General features: G+C 36.3%; 3 protein-coding genes across 7 annotated transcripts; all 3 read left to right on the plus strand.

Annotated features, from left to right (window-relative positions):
* The first annotated feature begins 111 nt into the window (after positions 1 to 111).
* Positions 112 to 5,392, plus strand: LOC103318702 (serine/threonine protein phosphatase 2A regulatory subunit B''beta-like). Its single transcript, XM_008220111.2, has 13 exons — positions 112 to 551; positions 1,095 to 1,337; positions 1,496 to 1,601; positions 1,675 to 1,774; positions 1,921 to 2,026; positions 2,173 to 2,263; positions 2,397 to 2,538; positions 2,738 to 2,885; positions 3,060 to 3,169; positions 3,331 to 3,487; positions 3,922 to 4,047; positions 4,168 to 4,319; positions 4,843 to 5,392. Exons 1-12 carry the CDS (start codon positions 402 to 404, stop codon positions 4,306 to 4,308), a joined length of 1,620 nt encoding a protein of 539 aa, XP_008218333.2. The 5' UTR covers positions 112 to 401; the 3' UTR covers positions 4,309 to 4,319; positions 4,843 to 5,392.
* Positions 5,393 to 5,682: 290 nt separating this feature from the next.
* Positions 5,683 to 10,547, plus strand: LOC103318703 (endoribonuclease). Of its 5 annotated transcripts, XM_089043485.1 has the most exons (13): positions 5,683 to 5,699; positions 6,007 to 6,196; positions 6,556 to 6,627; positions 6,765 to 6,844; positions 7,018 to 7,243; positions 7,323 to 7,355; positions 7,457 to 7,539; positions 7,715 to 7,787; positions 8,104 to 8,449; positions 8,550 to 8,881; positions 9,106 to 9,443; positions 9,773 to 10,130; positions 10,218 to 10,547. In XM_089043485.1, exons 2-13 carry the CDS (start codon positions 6,119 to 6,121, stop codon positions 10,431 to 10,433), a joined length of 2,235 nt encoding a protein of 744 aa, XP_088899611.1. In that variant the 5' UTR covers positions 5,683 to 5,699; positions 6,007 to 6,118; the 3' UTR covers positions 10,434 to 10,547. The 5 variants fall into 5 exon arrangements, with proteins under 5 accessions (XP_088899611.1, XP_008218334.1, XP_016646825.1 ...); XM_008220112.3 differs by lacking the exon at positions 5,683 to 5,699 and having other exon boundaries at positions 5,846 to 6,196; XM_016791339.2 differs by lacking the exon at positions 5,683 to 5,699 and having other exon boundaries at positions 6,128 to 6,196; positions 6,765 to 6,869.
* Positions 10,548 to 15,483: 4,936 nt separating this feature from the next.
* Positions 15,484 to 19,325, plus strand: LOC103318704 (Ankyrin repeat family protein). The gene is made up of 3 exons (XM_008220113.3): positions 15,484 to 15,840; positions 16,196 to 18,150; positions 18,705 to 19,325. The coding sequence occupies exons 2-3, from the start codon at positions 16,513 to 16,515 to the stop codon at positions 19,086 to 19,088; spliced, it is 2,022 nt and encodes a 673-aa protein (XP_008218335.2). The 5' UTR covers positions 15,484 to 15,840; positions 16,196 to 16,512; the 3' UTR covers positions 19,089 to 19,325.
* The last annotated feature ends 1,155 nt before the right edge of the window (positions 19,326 to 20,480 follow it).

A 20,480-nucleotide genomic window follows, 5' to 3' on the forward strand; every position in this document is an offset into this window, starting at 1 on the left:
CAAAATAAGCTGCAAAGGAAAACTTATGGGACTGGTCGTAGGTGATTTCACGTTAAGCCTAAACCATTGGGACACGTATACATCTCTCTTCTCCGAGCCTTTTCCCATTTTCTTTTTTGTTAGAATTTGAGCTGCTATTGCTATTTTACAAATCTCTCTCTCTCTTTCTCTGAGAGCTAAAAGTGCATCAATCGCCGAAGAAAATCTCTCTCATTTAGTCTCGCTTTTTCCCGTTCTCGCTAATCACTTCAATACCTCAAGGATCTGGTGTTTCTTCCACTTCAAATCTTACCCTTTTCCAATCACATAAAAAGGCATTGAAACAATTTTTTTAATTTTTTATAAAGCTCTTGGGCTTTGAATTCTGAATCTAGGGTTCTGTGATCTGTATATGTGTATCGATGAGTATGGAAATCGCGGTGGATGCGGCGTCGTTTGACGCCGAGTTGTTGCAACTTACGGAGGTGTCCCCTTTGGCCCTCAAATCGAATCCAAGCTACGTCGAGTCGCTCTTCGAGCAGTGGCTTTCGCTTCCCGAAACTAACCGTCTGGTACTTAAAAACCCCTTTAGTCTTCAAAATTTGAAATTGTTTGTTTTTTTGCATTGTATTGGTTTTGCATCTTATTGGGTTTCAAAGAATTTCTGGCTGCATTTTTTGTTTATTGAATTGATGAGCTTGGTTTTTTTCTATTGAAATATTGAAATAATAATTTATTTGTTTGTATGTGTATGTTTTGAACACATAAAATTTGCATGGATTTGTATATGTATTTGTGCTAATGTGTGAAAATAATGTGAGCTGGAAATAATGGTGCGGAATTTATTCTTGTATATAGTCATTTTCCTGCCCATGATATTGAATTTGTTCAGAAACGATGTCATTGTGATTGAAGAAGCATAATAGGGCACATTTCAGTCATGTAAAAAGGGATAAAATTTGTAAAATGTAAGCGCGGTGTTTGTAATTATGAATGCTTTAAAGCACTTTTTAAGAATTTTTAATTAGGAAACGTATGCTGTATATCCTATGCATTGTTTCTTGCTTTTGTGGTGCATGATAATTATTTCATGTTTCCTGCCTTTATGACTGCAGGTGACACAATTGCTCGCTGAAGCAAAGGCAGGTGGACCCTTAACTGTCCATGGCAACTCGTCTAGTCCGCATGCCACTGCAGGCAATGCTTTGCCTTCCATGTTTCCAGCAGGCAGTGCACCACCACTGTCACCAAGAAGTTCATCTGGCTCCCCTCGCATTATGAAACAGAGGACTGGCCCTTCCAATTTAGGTTCTCCCCTGAAAGTAGTTAGTGAGCCAGTTAAAGAATTGATACCTCAGGTTTGACAAATCCTGATGTTTTCCGGCAATCTGGTGCTACTATTTTGCTATATAATTTCTTATGCACTTGCTTCATTTGAACTTAACTAGGTGTAATGATTTTTTTTTAGGAGAAGGTTAGTAATTTTTTTAAACTTGGATTTTTTTACCACTTGCAGTTTTACTTTCTAAATGGTCGCCCACCTCCAAATGAACTAAAGGAGCAATGTTTATTTAGAATAAATCAGTTTTTCTCTGGAAACGTGGACGGACTGCAGATGCAAGGTGAGATATACGTAAGATATGAGTTTATGTGGTATTACTAGAATGAGCTGTAATTTTCTCCCTGGTATATCAGAATTTAAATCAGTTGCTAAGGAAGTTTGCAAGCTGCCTTCATTCTTCTCCACGTCTCTTTTCCGAAAGATTGATGTTAATAGCACTGGATTTGTAACAAGGTATTATTCACTTTCTGTTATTGCTTGTGAACGAATGTAGTTTCCAAAGTGTGCTCCCTACCCCAACCCCCACCCCAGTCCATGTCTGCCCTACTGCGTTTTATTTTATGTCCATGCTATTACTTTTTCCATTAATTTGTTTGTAGGGATACATTTACTGATTATTGGGTCAATGGCAACATGTTGACGATGGATATAGCTACTCAAATATATTCAATCTTAAAGCAACCAGATCTCAAGTACCTTACTCAGGTTTTTGTTTTGTTTTATATTCTTCTTCTCCTTTTATGTTTTATTACAGATCTATGTACAACCTTATATCTCTACAAATATGAATCATGATAAATGCAATTTATGCATTGCCTACTATCCTAAATCCTACTCCTGTTTGATATCAGGATGACTTTAAACCTGTCCTTCGAGAACTTTTGGCAACTCATCCAGGGTTGGAGTTCTTACAGAGCACACCTGAGTTTCAAGAAAGATACGGTTTGTTCTCCACCTATAATTAGCCTTTTCCTTATACTGTTTTGGTATTCCATTTTTTTTCTCTGGTTATGATTGATGCAATAACTTTAGCATGATGCAAACCTTAACGTGAGATAATATTGCAATGGGCCAGCTGAAACTGTAATATACAGAATATTTTACTACATAAATAGATCTGGGAACGGTCATCTCACCCTCAGGGAGCTGAAACGTGGAAACTTGATTGATGCAATGCAACATGCGGATGAAGAAGAGGACATCAATAAGGTTTTGAGGTAAAGATTCCGGATAGGGACTTATTTGTGTTTGAAAGTGTGAGCAGTAAAATGAGGAATCACCATGTCTCGTTTCTTTCACACAATATGGAATAGTGTGCTAGAGTGTGTTCCTCGCTGCATCTTTATGTACAATATCTGATATCAAAACTTTTTGGTCTTCTTCTAACCCCTTTATTTCTTATATTATCTGTTACAGGTACTTCTCTTATGAGCATTTTTATGTTATATACTGCAAGTTTTGGGAGCTGGATACGGACCATGATTTCCTTATCGACAAAGAGAACCTGATAAGATATGGTAACCATGCACTTACCTACCGGATTGTTGACAGAATATTTTCTCAGGTTTGTGTCATGAAGCTTTTGTGTCAGACCGACTACAAGAAAAACCTTTCTTTCAATAAAAGCTTAAATCTCGGTCCTCTCTCTCTCTCTCTCTCTCTCTCTCTCTCTCTCTGTAACAGGAAGACAAAAACATGCAGTCTTGATTATGTATTAAATGAGTTTTTTTGGTTCCAGGTTGCAAGAAAGTTTACTAGCAAGGTTGAGGGAAAGATGGGATATCAAGATTTTGTGTACTTCATTCTGTCAGAGGAGGATAAATCGTCCGAGCCTAGCCTTGAGTTCTGGTATATCTTTACCTCTTACCGTTAGCTGTTAATTAATTGTAATTGAATGTGTGCTCTCAGTTTACTAAAGTGATGGATGGAGCTTCTTCTTGATTTAACTTTATTCAGTTAATTATTCTATCAGCTGCCTAGTAGCTGTGACACTACATTGTTCTTGTTAGGTTCAAGTGCGTAGATTTGGATGGAAATGGAGTTCTGACACGTAATGAACTGCAATTCTTTTATGAGGAGCAATTGCATAGAATGGAATGCATGGCCCAAGAGCCTGTTCTCTTTGAGGATATATTATGCCAGATAATTGACATGATTGGACCAGAGGTTTGCCTTTTCCTATTTGTACCTTTTTCTGACTGTTCCTTTTTATTGTTATATTCTTCTTCTTCTTCTTCTTCTTCTTCTTCTTCTTCTTCTTATTTTTTTTTGGAGAATAAACTGAAGTTTATTAACAAAACCTGGATGTACTAGGCTGAGGACATGTAGTCCTTATCGAAATACATTATAAAAGAGATAAAGCTCACTTGTACATGAGCAATCAAAAGCAAGACTAACCAATTTATACACATTATTCTGCCTTCCAATTCTTACAATATTTGAGTAACCCCCCTCCTTTCCTCTCCTCCTTTTAGGTTTATTGCTTAAAGAAAGTTGTATAAAAGAATGGAATTCTAGGAATCTTTTATGCATGTTTCTCCAAACGCACCATTATTTAGATATGGTTTTACTGTGGTTGACATGAAGTTTTGTTCTTGCAGAATGAGAGCTATATCACACTCCGTGACCTGAAAGGCTGTAAGCTTTCAGGAAGTGTCTTCAACATCCTTTTCAACCTTAACAAGTTCATGGCCTTTGAAACTCGTGATCCGTTTCTTATTCGTCAGGTACATAAAACAAATAATCCTTTCATGATTTGAAATTGGAAGAGTCCAGATAAAAATGTTAGATTAGCGGACTGCCTTACCATTGTTGATGACTGTCTTGCTGATATTGGATGTGTACAGGAACGCGAGAATCCAACCTTGACAGAGTGGGACCGGTTTGCACATAGAGAATATATCAGACTTTCTATGGAAGAAGATGTTGAAGATGCCTCCAATGGAAGTGCTGAAGTTTGGGACGAATCGCTTGAAGCTCCCTTTTGAGTTCAACTCGGGTAAAGTAGTAAATTTGGTGTAGCTTTATTTATTTTTACCTTTTCTTTTGATGGTGCAAGCTAGGTGTGGAATATGGCATAATATCCTCCCTGGGTAAAGATTCTTAAAGTTCTAAAACGAGTATGAGTTCCCTAAAATAATTATGGTGAATTTGTGTGATGGGCTGATGGGAAGCATCTTGTTAGCCTCAGTTTCTTAGACTGAAAATTATATAGTTGAAGCAGATGACAATAACCATAGGTGCAGATCCTAAACAACTTATGAGCAATCATCACAAAGATTTGTTGTTTGACTTCACATGCAGTCATGGATACTTTCAGTTGTGTTGCATTTGATTTTTGGGATACTAGCTGAGACACCAATCCTAAGTCCGTAGACTCTCTCAGATCAAACATCATAACTTACTTTGTATGGATCACAAGTTCCAATGCATCAAATGATGAATTTATTGTTCTGCATAATTTCTTTTCTTGTCTCCATTACCTATGGAAATTTCACCTTTGCATTTGTATTTCTTTGCAGGAATAGACTAGGAAATTTCAGATTCTTCTTAAACTGGCAATCAGACAGAACTGACGACTCATAGAATCAGTATATTGAACAAACTGTGGCAGTTGTGACACCTACACTTTATTGACGGAAAATTCTGAACTTGGCGGTGTCGGGGTACCTTGTGCCAGCAGTAAAACAAAAAAACCAAAAAAAATGGTCTGCGTGTTCATGAATTAAACAAATGATGGGGCAGAGTGCAAGCCCCATTGCCCCGTATCGTAGCATGCGGAATAGCTGCCTGCTCAAAGATGATATGATTAACCACGTCCAGTTGAAAGATAATAACATCCTTAACATTCAGCCACCCTTTCTTCCCTCTCTATATTTGGTTCAATTGTTACCTCAAGTTGTAAGATATCACTTATTTAAGTTTCTTATTTATTTTTGTTATAGTGGTTGGTTGTTCAAAAATACATTCATTTGTAAAATTTATTAGGTGGTGTTAGACTTTCTTTGTTAAGAAATTTTGAGTTGGATTTTGGTTATTATCAATTGATATTCTTGGTTTCATTTTTCGATATTTTCTATGTTAGTAAGCATTGACTTGATGTTCTGAGTGGATGCCACTTTAGCTCGCCTCCATTCTATCTACACCATTTTTCGGTACCCAAACAAAAAGCTAGGGAACCCGTGATTACAGGCAGATGGAAAATTCAATTGGAATACTTTGTCGAATTTGAATGCAGGCAGATGGAAATTTCAATGGAAACTGCAGAAGCTCATGACTCTAATAACTGCACTTTCGTGTCAATTTCATTGCACAAAGCATCGCTGTTTTAAAAACCAGGAAGTCAAAAGCTACTTTTCTGTTTGCTTATCTTCTACGGGTAACCTTCATGTATAGGAAATTGAGTTCCAGCCATTTAGCATATTAATTAGCATATGCATCGTACTGGTGATGTGAAATTAAGGTTTCAACTTACATTAAAAAATCCCAAATTTTTGGGATGAAGTTCAAATCGATCCTTTATTATTATAAAATTCAGTATAATTAACTTGAGAAATAAAATGTTTAAAAATTTTAAAAAAAACTTATATGTAAAATTTAAACAAAAAACGAAGACGTTTGGTTTTTCTGGGTCTAAGTCCAATCCAAGTCCAATCAGTTCACTCAACCAAGGGAGGTTTGTGCAGCTAAACGCCCAATCGCACAGACGCAAAACCCTGGCCTTCCCCAAACACACAGAGAACCTGAAACCGTAAACTTGGTGCAGCCGCCGGTGTTGATATCGCAGCAGGCAGAGATATGAAGGTGGTGGCTTTAGTAAGCGGCGGCAAAGACAGCTGTTATGCCATGATGAAATGTATCCAATATGGCCACCAGGTTTCACCACTTCCTGTTTTGTTTCCCTTAAAAACGCAGGAACATGAAAGAAAGATTAAACTCTTCCTTTTCTTTCATGTTGTTTTCGCCTTGTATCTATTTTTCTTTCATAAAAATGCAATTTTTATTGCTTAGTTACCTACCCAAAACCTCTTGCTGAACTGAGCTTAACTATTTGTTCCAACTTTAATTTTCTTTTTGTCAGAAAGAAACAAAGAATATAATAAGTTGCACCCTCTATCTCTGCTTTCTGTCTTCATATGTTTGCAGAAAATGAAAAAAAATAATATATATATATATATTTTTTTAAATGCCATCTTTCGGAGTTTGAAGACTCATCTGTGCTTGTTATTACTCAGATTGTTGCAGTGGCAAATTTGATGCCTGCTGATGATTCGGTGGACGAGCTTGATAGCTACATGTATCAAACTGTAAGTCTCTCTTTCCTTCAAATATTTATTCTTTTAATATGAAGAGCTAAGTTGTGAAGATGCATTTGTCTGGTTTAAACTTTAAAGTTAAGGAAAGCTGGCAATGTGATTCTTGAGCTATTCATTACTTTCCGTAGGTTGGACACCAGATAGTTGTCAGCTATGCAGAATGCATGGGAGTTCCGTTGTTCAGAAGGCAAATCCAAGGATCCACAAGGCAAGACTTTTAAGAAGGAAATTTGGTAAAACAAATTATCTTAGATTGAGAAGTAGAAATCTCTGTTATTATTGTTGACAAAGTTCCTTCCTGTAAGAATTCTTATATCCACTTGATTGCTTGATTGTGTCAAGCATGTTTTTATTCTCCCATGGCTTCTGTGGATTATGTAGGCATCAGAAACTTAGCTATAGAATGACTCTTGGGGATGAAGTTGAAGATATGTTTTTTTTGTTAAATGAAGTGAAAAGACAGATCCCTTCTGTCACAGGCGTATCGTCCGGTGCTATTGCATCAGACTATCAAAGGCTGCGGGTGGAAAGTGTCTGTTCTAGGTTAGGGCTTGTTTCTCTAGCATACCTGTGGAAACAAGATCAGTCATTGCTTCTTCAAGAAATGGTAATTTGTTTATTAGCAGCATGAATGCAGTCCATTAAGATAAGATTATTTTAACTCACAAACTTTTTCTGCCAACCAGATAACTAATGGGATTGTGGCGATTACAGTGAAGGTAAAGTTTATTGTTGAACATTTGTTTTTTTAGTTCAAATGACTTGCATGTTTATTTTGATGTTTTTGGAGTTGGAGCCTAATACTGTTTGAATGTCATAGGTTGCTGCCATGGGGTTGGATCCCTCAAAGCACTTGGGCAAAGAAATGGCATCCTTGCAGCCCTATCTGCATAAGTTGAAAGAGTATGCCGTGCTTTATTTTCTTTCTGTTCGGGTTGGGGGTGGTGGGTGATGTTGTATATTGTATATTTTCTGCCACTATGGAGATCCCACAGAACCATCAACTCACCCCAAACCCCTAAACAGAAATTTATCCAGTATCCTTCATTGTATTTGCTAATCTTCTATTCTTTGGTAGGTTGTATGGGATTAATGTATGCGGTGAAGGAGGGGAATATGAAACGTTGACACTGGATTGCCCTCTCTTTGTTGTAAGTTCATACCATTCCTCAAAATTACAAGAATAGATTCAGTTGTACATAACAGGTGCTCAAAAATGCCCATTGTGTGCATACCAGTGTGCAGAATCTGAAATGTATTACTTAGCTTTATCCTTGCTTGAAATTTTAGTTCTTTCCAATCAATAATGTCTGCTAATTACTGGAAGGTATTATCCCTACTTTTCTTGTATACTGTATTCTCATCACATTTTGGAAGTTCAAATTTAGGTCACTTGTTGCATTTTACAAAGTTTTGGAGATTTTAATTTTTATATCATTGCCTTCTACAAAATTTTGAAATTTACAGAACGCTCGAATCGTGCTGGATGAGTTTCAAGTTATACTGCACTCAACAGATTCCATAGCTCCAGTTGGGGTGCTTCATCCTTTGGCTTTTCATTTGGAAAATAAGGCACAATCCTGTTCTTTGGGAAGCAGTGACAAAACCCATGAGATGTATCATGAGAAGAAGGGTTTTGTATGTGAAGTGCAAGGAGACCATCCCCAAGGATGTGATGCTGCATGCCAGGATGATGCCCCAGTTAACAATTTGGTTGAACTTGCTGAACATAAACTTCACATTTCAAGAACACAAAAGGGTGATACGTTTTCTATTTGTTCCCGGTTGCAAGATTCATGTACAACTTCCACAGGTAAACAGTAAATGAAATATACTTCTGCAGTTGTATTCCCTGCCAGTGTATTGCCCTTCAGATAGTATGATTACAATTTACTAGTGTTTTAAATATACAGGTTTGCAAGAAGATCTGGAGGCTGTTTTAAAGAAAATTGAATCACTACTTGTAGAAAATGGTTTTGGTTGGGAAAATGTTCTGTATATTCATCTTTATATTGCTGATATGAATGAGTTTGCTACAGCAAATGATACATATGTGAGATATATAACTCAGGAAAAGTGTCCTTTTGGAGTTCCATCCCGCAGTACAATTGAACTGCCTTTGTTGCAAGTGGGTTTAGGTAGTGCTTACATGGAAGTTTTTGTGGCAAATGACCATACCAAAAGAGTTCTACATGTACAAAGTATATCTTGTTGGGCACCCAGTTGTATTGGACCATATAGCCAGGTAAAAACATATGTCATCAATAAGTTTCAGTCAACGAAAACAAGATTCCGTATTGGCTTGGATGTGAGACTTGCCTTGCTCAGTGTTTCCCATTTGAGCACCTTTCCTTATACTTTTATTTAAAAATGAAAAACAATAGTTTAGCATATTTTCGTGATACAAAACTCCATTAATTTAAAAAATGTGGTTGATTTTTTAATTTCAATCAATTTGTTTGCTTCCAGGCAACTTTGCATAAGGAGATACTTCACATGGCTGGACAGTTGGGACTCAACCCTCCCACAATGACATTATGCCAAGGAGGCGCCATTGATGAGCTGGAAAAAGCACTTGAAAACAGTGAAGCAGTGGCTAAATGCTTTAACTGTTCAATATCTACTTCAGCTATTGCCTTCGTCATTTACTGTTCAACAAAAATTCCATCAACAGAGAGATTTAAAATCCAGGACAAGCAGGATGTGTTCCTTAAACAAACAAGGGTCTTCAATTTTGATACAGGAACCAATTCTGAAGCATTTGATCCCATTTTTCTATATGTCCTTGTCCCTGATCTGCCAAAAGGGTATTGTTCTGTCTCCATGTTGGGCCTTTCTTCTTCATATTATGCATTCGGAAGAAAATCTATATGCTCCTTGCTCCTCATTTGGTTTGATTTTATTTCATCATGATTGTGGGATCCTTCTTTCAACAATTCGTGCACATATCTGTATATTTAAGTTTTACCAATTAAAATCCCTTAACTTCTAAAAAACAAAGAAAATGCCTTAAATTGCACCTGTCAATTCTTACGAAATGCTAATGATAGATTGCTTTAGTAATTCTGCTGTACCTGACGACCTGAAATATGGATGAAATTTATAATCAGGTTCCATTCTCTTTCTGGCATTGCAGGGCCCTTGTAGAAGTTAAGCCCATTCTGTTTGTTGCAGACGATATTGAAGAACCAACTGGAGATGTGAAAGAGCAATCTTGCTCAAGCACTCCTGGTTACTGGGGTTTTCAGCATGCAGAGTGGCATGATTCTTGTTTTCAGAAATGTGTTGTTCCTGGAAAATTATGTACAGTCATTTTGTCTGTGAGTAGTGAACCTGCTGCGACCATCTGTCATGACCATCTAGTTGGTGACAAGAACAAAGGGGATAATCAAAATTCTCTCACAGAGTGGCAGATGGATAGAGTGTCAAGATTTTGCATATATCTTCTTGATAAAATTATCACGGAGAGCGGTTTCTTATGGGATGACACAATGGTTTGTTTCTTGTCTAGGTACTCCTTTGTTTTCTGTTTTTTATGTTTTCATTACTATTATTCTCATTGTGTGTCGTTCCTTGCATAGTATTTGAGGTTCTACTTTCCAACAAGTCTTCAAGTGCCTGCAAATACACTCTCACTCATGTTCACCAATGCATTCGATGAACTTGCTGCAATGGGTCGGATAATCAAGACTGGCAAGGAACCCATCTTCAACCTTGTTCCCGTCTTAGGTGCCGGGAGGTCTTCAGCATCCATGGATGATATAATCACCTGTGAACTTTTAGCTCGGAAGTCCTGAGTTTCATTGCTTCATGTAAGGGTGAAGATCCATTGATTTTCTATCTGGTGTTGGGTGCAAATGCTGAACTATTATTTGTAATGGGATAAGATAAAATCATGAGATATTTAGTCATATACCCATTATTAGCACTAATGATATAAATAAACTCTACACCATTTAATTTCTATGAACAAACAAAAAAAAAACTCAAAAAATGACAGTTGGCCTTATTGAATTTAATTTTGATTATTAGATTACTTTGATGTCCTATTGAGTCTTTTGAGTTTTTTTTAATGATGTTTTGGGGTTGGGCTTGTTTTAAGAAATCGATAGTAGTTTTGTAATTTATAATAAGTTAAAAGCTTCTTTATTATATTGTAAATGGGTTGGGCTTGTTTTGATGTCCTATTGAGTCTTTTGGGTTTTTTTTAATGAGGTTTTGGGGTTTGGCTTATTTTAAGAAATCGATGGTAGTTTTGTAATTTATAAGAAGTTAAAAGCTTCTTTGTTATATTGTAAATGAGTTTCGGGTGTATCTTTTAAGTTCATTTTATGTATAGTTTTTTTATAATTTAAGCCTTTATATTGAGTATAATAGTGAATCTCCCTAAAATCATTTGGTTTAATCCAATCTACTTGAGGCCGTTTTAACTTAGGAAGATTCATAAAGCAAAATTTGAATGGATCCATATTGGATGCGAATATCTATTGGGGTCGGGTCGCAAAAGAACCCGAAACCATAAAAATGTATGTATACATTTGAACTTAAGAAAATGTACACTTTTGGAGTGATGTGATTTTGGGTTGGGAGGCTGAATTGGGCTGAGCTGAAAAATCTGAGTGTGGGGTTTACTTTGAGTTGGGCTAGTTACCCAAGGAGGTACCAACCTCAAAACAGTGAGTCCAGAATTACAGCATGTGGGCCGTGTACTACACACTACACGTGGCTTGTCCTGAACTGCAAATGGACCAAGTCAGTTGGCAATTATTTTCCAATAATAAGACAACCGACCTTGGGTCGATCCGTGAATATTGTAAAAGACTCTAAGACTCCAAGATATGACTGTCAGTATATAAGTTCAAGATCATCTATGAGCTCGTTCACAGTCAGATAAAAGTCTCCAAATCATATAACTGTTGTCCAAAAATAATAATATGATTAAGAATGTACAAAAGTAGGAGAAGAGAGAAATCAGATTGTGGTGTATCTCAAATATTAGTGGTGTTGTGTGTGTAAAATAAGGAACTCAAATGTGAGTGGTGTTGTGTGTGTAAAATAAGAAAAAACAAACCCACCAAACACAACCTCATTAGTCATTTCTTCACTTCTGCTGTCTGCTGGCTGCTGCTCACTCTCATGCATAAAAATTGGAGGAGTTAGACAAGAAATGGGGTGAGCTTCAAATCAGGACATAATGGTTGATAAAAGGCAAGCACCGTGAACCGAATAGGTTGAAAATAATGGGGTTGGTGAATTAGACAAAATCCTTTAATTAATCATGTGTAATGTTTCGGGGTTTGGCTTATTTCCAACCAAAGACCCCGACTAATGTGATGCCTAATGTCTTGTCATTCTTGAAATAAAATAAAATCTTGAGTGGCAATCTCTCTCTCTCTCTCTCTCTCTCTCTCTCTCTCTCTCTCTCTCAGAGAGTGGTCTAGGGTAGATGATATGGATAATGGAAGTTGCATCTTATATAAGATTGGCTTGGCTTGACACTTAACACCCCACCACCCCACCAATCCCATTGATGGTATGCGCTACAGCCTCTTAATTAGTTATCTGTAATTATCATTATGCTATTCTATGCTCTTGCAATTCGTTTCAGTTTTGCACCCAACAGATATATATATACACCAACCAGAAAAGGAAAAAAATGCATAACTAATTCGATTCACAAATTTTACCTAATTACTTTGGGATTAAAAATATATTTTTTTCATGTTATTTTTACCAATGCCAACCTATGAAATATTTGAAGTGCTTTTTTGATCATATAGCTAGCAAAAGACTGAAAATCAAAGGAGAGAAATAGATGATCATTTTTTTCTTTTTCTTTTGTGACAAACAACAATTATGGGTGGCTAGCTTGTTACCATACGTAGAAGGGTGGTTGTCATCATCATAGCCCCATTTCATCATATCCTGCTCCTCCTCCTATATGCATGCTTTTTAATTAATTTTAATTCAACTATATATATATATATATATTTATTTATTTATTTATCTACAACACACAACTGAAAGAATTTGCTGATGCAAGATTTATATATGTATATGGGCAAGTGTGGGGGCTTTCATTCTGAAAAAGCAAAAAGAAAAGGGCTTTAGATTTAGTCAATTATAAATTTATAAGCGAATAGCCATAGCCACATGCATGCGTGAGGGGAGGGGACCATGGACACCATGCATGGCCTGGTTTTGTGTTGTGACTCGTGAGGGCAAAGCCAAGAAAAAAAGAAGCGCGCCACAGAGGCAAAGGCATGTTCCATTCCATCCATCTACTAGTTCTTTTTTTTTTGGGTCAACATCCATCTACTAGTTCAGAAGAAGCATCAAGGGCAACTCGTACGGCCTGTGTGCTGTGCTGTGGCCTCTCCTCTCCTCAGACATATCTATATATTATTATATATGGTCCCCGAGGGCCAATGCCTCATTAATAAAATACAAAATACAAAATACAAAAAACAAGAAACAAACTTTAAGGATTTGAAATCAGAAAGAATAGCCTTTTTTAAAAGAGAGGCGCCGGCATGAAAGATAAGTAGAATAACATCAAGTACACATGAGGCACAACACAATTTCACAAAGAAGAAAGTGGTTAACGTTGTTCTCGTTGTCCGTTTAGTAGCCTAGCCTGTATTGATAGTGAATGTGAAATGAATTCTATCCACTTTCATACGTACATATAATGTATATTGATTATAAAATTCAAAGTATTCCAATCATTCTTGCATACGAGCGAAGCGATGTATTTGTAATATTAAACTCATACATAACATGACGGTTACATAAAGTAAATTAAACAAACTATAAATTAGTTAAAACCATACTTAAGTATATATAATATTGGCAAACTTAAGTATATATACATGAAGAATTCATTTATCTAAGTATTACCCTTAACTACACTTTGTTTTAGAATTTAAAATACAAAAAGAAACCAATTAAAACTACTTAGTACGATTGGGATACCAAGTACTCCATGCCATTTCAAAAATAGAAAATTTAGATAAATCCAAAATTGAGAACATAAGTTGGGTAAGAATTTGTTGTCGTTGATATAAGTCCTTGACTTTTTTGCCAAATTGGATTACATTCTTTTTTTGTATTTTCTGATGTAGATCTATTGTTATTAATTTTTTAAAATTATCTAGTTGTTCCTATTATAATTACGAGATCTACAATAATTATGTAGATATATTATTATTATTATATACTTTTGTACAAATATATTATCCTATAATGTAAGTATATTGTCCTATTGCCTATTGCATGGGTATATATGTATTTTTTCATATTTTCGACAATGTGTAATAGTATTTTATATACCTTTTTTTTAATATGTAGTCTTCTAATTTATGTTTATAACTTATAGGTAACACGATTTATCACTAAGTTTTTTTCATTGCTAATAATAACATTATTTAGTTGTATGTCAAGTACATAATTTCATGTGGGTGCTTGTCAATTGTTATAATATGTGAGTCTTTACTTATCATTGATTAAATTAGATAAATATTATTAAGGAAAGAATTCAAAATTTAAATTCTGAAATTCAATTACAAGGAAATAATGCATTAAATTTAGATTTTTAATGTGTTTTTCTTACTCAAAGGGTAAAATCGACACAATAAAAAAAGTAATACATGTCAAAGAACTTACATCTAAAATAAAAAACGCGTTGACTAAACCTAATAACATCTAATCATTTTGGACTTATATCTAAGATGATGATTTAAAAATACCAGCCAATCAAATTTAACGTGAGGATTGGATTAGAGGCTCCTAATGCAATCTCTCAGCAACTGTCGGTGGTCCTTTCTTTCTTTAGAGGATACAATTATAAATTTTATAATTTCTATAGTTTTGTTTGAACAAGTCCCTTAACTTGTTGGTATATTAATTTTATTCCTTTGCGATTAAGTATTAGTACATCGTTATAAATTATAATAATGTGACATAATTTAAGGCGAAACGTTGTAATTAATTTCCTTACGAAATAAATATTAATAATCACAACCTTACATTCAATTGGTTGATTGCATGATATGATAATTAAAAAAAAAACCATGTTATGATGAATAGATGTAGATTGGTTTATGATCTTAACAATCCTTGATTTACAATCCAAACCATAAGGTAGAAATAGAAAGTCCAAAGTTATAAGGTATGTATTTATGAATTTTACTAACTCAATAATAAACCCTGAAAAAGACACAAAAAACACACAAATTAATTGGATTGTCAAGTAAGGATATAACTTCATGATTAATAGAGCGGTTTGTGTTATAGAGTAATAATCAAGCAATTTATCTAATTTAATATCTCTCTATATATATATATATATAAAGCAAAATGCTAAGAATGGAAAAATATTCAAACTACCTGAAAATGTTATTGGTTAATGTACAAATTAAGAATTGAAATAACGAGGATAATATGAGTAAATTCACACTTTTTTATATTAAAAAAATTAAAATTAAAAGAAAAATTAGATAATATATCATATTTTTATGAAACACAACTACGTATTATATTTTTTAATTTTAAAATAAAAGAACGAAGCTTTTTTGAAAATTTTTACCTTTTTTCTTCTTCTTTATTTAGGAAAGAAGAGAAACAACTTTTCTCCTAGTTGTGGGGCTAACCACTTTTATAACTAAATGAGAAAATAAAATAAAAAGTAATAAAAACTGATATCGTGAGATGGTTGTTTTGGGTCCAGGATTATTGATAGGGGAACTGGAGTTGGTAAATTGTAATAATTTATTCCCATACCAAAACAAGAAAATTGCCGGGGATGGCGAGGAAGTAATTTAGTGCCAAAAGGGAGGCAAAAGTGTAATGGCGCTCTAAAACTGTGACAGAGAAAAAGCAAAAGTGAAGAGACTCAACCTGGAAATACAGAGAGATCTGAGGTGGGGGACTGAGTCAGGGAGCGAGTCGGGTCACGTCCTCTGCAGTTGTGCTTTCAAGGCTAATAATACTGTGGGAACCAGAAGAAGAAGGATAATAAGATCATGACTGTTAGATCCCGTATCTGAAAACCCACACCAACCGTCCGATTAACTTCCATCTCTCTCCCTCTATCCCACTCTGTCCTTCTACAGCTCAATTTGGAGCCCACCTAAGATAAACAACCAGAGGCAACAACAGAGAGCTTAGCTTCACTTGAAACCCAATCCATTTTTGCTTTCCCAGGTATTTTCTTGCTTTTTTGTTCTATTTTTGGAGAGCGAAAGAGAGTCATTTTCTATTTGGTTGCTCGGAGAATGAAATATAAAATAAATTGAAACTGAAATTCTGATTCTTTTTAGGTGTTATTTGGAGAAAAAAATGTAGATAATTAAGTTTAGCTATGATAATAGGTTGTTTCATTTTCGTTAGATACAGAGTATATAGAATGAATTGTTTTGTTATACAATTTTCGGCAACCAAGAGAAAGTAATGATTTTTAATTTGGGTTATTGGTGCATAAATCTGTGCTTCATTTGTACAAGGTCGCTCGGTGGTCTAAGCTGATTTTGTTTATATCTCTTGTTTCTTTCTTTTACAGATTTGAGGCTGTCTGGTAGTTTCTATATACTATGATGGAGCTCAAGATCCATAGCTGGGATTCGGAGATTGAGCTGCAAAAATGCTTAAAGATTTGGCAAAGGTGAGATAATTAAGTCTGATTTGATTCCGAAGCGGATTATCCGGACTCAGTTCATATTGAGTCTTCTGGATTGGGAATCCATGGGGCTAAACACTAGTAAAAAGAATCCTAAGTTGGTAGATTTTGTTGGTGTGAAACCCTAGGCGTCGTTTGTGGTTCTTGGAAGTGGAAACTTGAAGATATGAGAACAGTTGTTTTCAGTTTTACTTCCAAAAATGAAAAATGAAAGCAACATTAGCTTCGGAACTGAGAGAACAGTAAAATCCATAGAATCAATGGAAGATTTTTCTAAATATTCCCAGAGTCCAGCTCATTTGGCGGTTGCACGCCGTGACTATGCTGCCCTCAGGCGCATTATCTCTACCCTCCCTCGGCTTTCCAAGGCCAGTGAAGTAAGCACCGAAGCCGAATCTCTTGAGGCTGAGCTCCGAGCTGATGCTGTCTCAGCTGTCATTGATCGCCGAGATGTTCCTGGTCGTGAGACTCCTCTTCATCTAGCAGTGCGTCTCCGTGACCCAACCTCAGCTGAGATTTTGATGGCGGCTGGTGCTGATTGGAGTCTTCAAAACGAGAATGGTTGGAGTGCTCTCCAAGAAGCCGTTTGCACTAGAGAGGAAGCAATTGCTATGATTATTGCACGGCACTACCAGCCCCTTGCTTGGGCTAAATGGTGTCGTAGACTTCCCCGTATTGTTGCCTCTACGGCCCGTATTCGTGATTTTTACATGGAGATAAGTTTTCACTTTGAGAGCTCAGTCATCCCATTTATTGGTCGAATTGCCCCATCGGATACTTACCGCATTTGGAAGCGTGGTTCTAATCTTCGAGCTGACATGACCCTTGCTGGCTTTGATGGGTTTCGAATTCAAAGGTCTGATCAAACATTTCTGTTTCTTGGAGAGGGGTACTCTTCAGATGATGGTAATGTGAATTTGGCACCTGGTTCTTTGATTGTTCTTGCACATAAGGAGAAAGAAATCACAAATGCTTTGGAAGGAGCTGGTGCCCAACCAACCGAAGCTGAAGTTGCCCATGAAGTGGCCTTGATGTCACAGACAAATATGTATAGGCCAGGCATTGATGTTACTCAGGCTGAGCTTGTTCCCCATTTAAATTGGAGGCGACAAGAGAGGACCGAGATGGTTGGAAATTGGAAGGCCAAAGTTTATGATATGCTTCACGTGATGGTTAGTGTGAAGTCAAGGCGGGTTCCTGGTGCTATGACCGATGAGGAGCTCTTTGCAGTGGACGATGAAGAAAGGGTGGCAAATGGGGGTGATAATGATGAATATGATGATGTATTGACTGCTGAGGAAAAAATGCAGTTGGATTCTGCACTTCGAGGGAACTCAGATGGTGCTTGTGAGGATGAGGTCTCTGACTGCCATGAAAATGCTTTGGGAGGATCCTATGAGAATTGTGAATCCAACGGTGTTGTTAAGGAGAAGAAGAGTTGGTTTGGTTGGAACAAGAAAAGTTCAAAGGGAAATGATGATTCTGAAGATCCAAGGATTTTGAAGAAGTTCTCAAAGTTGGCCCCAGAAGGTGGCAACCAGAAATCACTTGATCATCAAAAACCATCATCTGAATTTCCTAGAGATGATATTGCAGATGCTAAGAAAGGAAAAGATAAAAACAGTAAGAAGAAAAAGAAGAAAGTGGCTAGTGATGCTAAGCATGAGAGTGAGTACAAAAAGGGTCTGAGGCCTGTCTTGTGGTTGACACCAGATTTCCCTTTGAAAACAGATGAGCTTCTTCCTTTACTAGACATCTTAGCAAACAAGGTCAAGGCTATAAGGAGACTCAGGGAGCTTTTGACTACTAAACTGCCCCATGGCACTTTTCCTGTCAAGGTAATCCAAAAGTTTTAGCTTTATAGACTATTGTTTCAATCTATTTTCCATTGTTTGTTTATGCAGTTTTGTTGTTGATTAGGTCATGCTATCCACTTTCGATAATAAATCACCTCTTTTTTTAAATAAAATAAAAATAAAAATTCTATAATAAATCACCTGATAACATTTTTGTTTCATAAACCAGTAAAAGTTTTCATGAGTTTAGGAATAAGATTCATTCAAAGGCTAATGAACATATTGTTATAGTTGGTAGTGGTCCAAAGCTTCTAAATGATTATTTGGATACTGAACCTTGATTTGTGCCTTATTGTTGGTTGGGAATGGTCCATTTTCAAGTCATATTTGGTCGACTATTGTGTTTGGCAGGTACTGTGCTTTTTAATTAATCGCACCAGAAAAGAAAAAAATTGTCCTGAAACAAGTCCCTTCAAACTGATATTGCATGACTAATCTTTCTTTCGCAGGGTTCAATTTTAATTGAAAGAGTTGCATCGTGTAAATCTTTCTTCAGCCTTTGAATGTCAACCTAACGTTGCATTTCCCTACTACAGGTTGCTATCCCAATTGTCCCAACAATACGAGTTCTTGTAACTTTTACGAAATTTGAGGAGCTTCAGCCATTGGAGGAGTTTTCAACCCCTCTCTCCAGTCCAGCACATTTTCAGGATGCAAAGTCAAAGGAATCAGAAGGATCCTCGTCATGGATATCATGGGTAAGAGGGGGTCGTGGTGGGCAATCAAGTGACAGCGATAGCCACCGATATAAGGATGAGATTGACCCTTTCCTCATACCATTGGACTATACCTGGGTTGATGCCAATGAGAAAAAACGCCGCATGAAAGCCAAGAAAGCTAAGAGCAAGAAACACAGGAAACATGCAACAGCCAAGGCTAGTGATGGGGGACATCAGGCAAATGAGGATGTCGAAGAATAGTTTTGCATAAATTACAGTCACTTTGCCTCTAAGAGGGGATTTGGTGGGACAAAAATGAGGTAAAGCCCATTCTTGTGCACTCCTGACCTATATTCTTCACTTTGGATTCTATCGTGGAAGTGTTACCAGATACGTTTTAGGCCCTTAATTGTTGATTTAGAAGAAGGGATATCTTCTTCAATTGTTGTATTGTTATGTGCTGTGAAATCGGAGAGGAACCGACTTGTCTTTTTCTAATAGCTTCTCTCATTCTAATTTATCGTTCAAATCAATCTTTTTATCCAAGTTGTTTTTTGTCAAGTTCACATTTTTGTGGCTGGTCATCTCCGCATGCGCTTGTCATTGTAGCTAACACTAGCTGTTTTGGTTCTGCATGGTTTGCACTTCTAATAATTTACATGAAAATGATTTAACTTTCACGAGATGATAACAACTAAGTTCGGTTTTGTCAGAACTTATGTTACTCATTGCACCTGCCTATTAACCTTTCCCTCGCGTTAGAACAACTTCTGCCTGACCTGACCTGTGTTAGAAAACTGAGATTTGGGTAAACATTTTGCAAAAGAGTTTTGGGTTTATATCAAATTAGAGAGAGAGCAGGAACATAGAGGAAGGCCACCGACCCCCTGGTCTACCGGTGGCTGGCAGTGTACGGAGTTGGGATGATTTCATCTTCTTTTTTTCAATGAAAATTGAGAGATTAAGACTAAATTTGAGAACTGGTTTCCAAAATCATGTTTGGGGATCCATAAATCCAATGAAAATTGATATTCCCAAACCAACCCTTAGCGAAATTTCTTACGCAAAGAATGCACATTACATAAAACTTCTCTCAGGTGGTCTTTCTGATCGTGCCTTCATATGCATCCTTCTCCATCTCATTAAACACATAATCTTTCAAGAGAGAAAAACTAATTTATATCAGTTTTTCTAATAATATATATGTAAACTATATGAGGTGTATAGCATAATCCAAATACCTGATGAAGTCATGAAAACGCAGCAAAAACAAGTCTTCTACTCTACGTCAGGTTCTAACTTTTGTAGATGCTAATCTAATAAAGTCCCACCCATTAAGGAGTTCTTATTAGGACGTCCGGAATTTCTAATCGTAAGGACGCCATTGTTTTTCAGTTTTCTTCACTGCTTTCCTCCCTTTCTCGGTTTTTCTCCCCGTCTTTTTTATTCATATGCTTCAACAAGCAGTGGGTATACAAAACAAGCTTTAGAGCTAAGAAATATAGCTGCAAGAATGGCATTCGTACGGTAAGAAAATCTGGACATCCGGATAAGAGAATAACCGGATACATATATATACCTATATTTTATATTTTTATTTTAGGTAATTTACAATAGTAAATTTATAATTGAAAATCTCTTGTGAAGTGAACA

The sequence above is a fragment of the Prunus mume genome, linkage group LG1 (assembly GCF_029339155.1).
Source record: "Prunus mume cultivar Tortuosa linkage group LG1, ASM2933915v1, whole genome shotgun sequence".
NCBI lineage: Eukaryota > Viridiplantae > Streptophyta > Magnoliopsida > Rosales > Rosaceae > Prunus > Prunus mume.

What these genes read in the sequence shown, in the direction of transcription:
- LOC103318703 (XM_089043485.1), top strand. Translation starts at nt 6,119, where the DNA reads ATGAAGGTGGTGGCTTTAGTAAGCGGCGGCAAAGACAGCTGTTATGCC. An exon ending in CATTGCTTCTTCAAGAAATG is followed by an intron (nt 7,244 to 7,322) that starts GTAATTTGTTTA and finishes TCTGCCAACCAG; the next exon opens with ATAACTAATGGGATTGTGGC. An exon ending in GTCCCTGATCTGCCAAAAGG is followed by an intron (nt 9,444 to 9,772) that starts GTATTGTTCTGT and finishes CTGGCATTGCAG; the next exon opens with GGCCCTTGTAGAAGTTAAGC.
- LOC103318702 (XM_008220111.2), top strand. Translation starts at nt 402, where the DNA reads ATGAGTATGGAAATCGCGGTGGATGCGGCGTCGTTTGACGCCGAGTTG. An exon ending in TTCCCGAAACTAACCGTCTG is followed by an intron (nt 552 to 1,094) that starts GTACTTAAAAAC and finishes TTATGACTGCAG; the next exon opens with GTGACACAATTGCTCGCTGA. An exon ending in GGACGGACTGCAGATGCAAG is followed by an intron (nt 1,602 to 1,674) that starts GTGAGATATACG and finishes CTGGTATATCAG; the next exon opens with AATTTAAATCAGTTGCTAAG.
- LOC103318704 (XM_008220113.3), top strand. Translation starts at nt 16,513, where the DNA reads ATGAAAAATGAAAGCAACATTAGCTTCGGAACTGAGAGAACAGTAAAA. An exon ending in ATGGCACTTTTCCTGTCAAG is followed by an intron (nt 18,151 to 18,704) that starts GTAATCCAAAAG and finishes TCCCTACTACAG; the next exon opens with GTTGCTATCCCAATTGTCCC.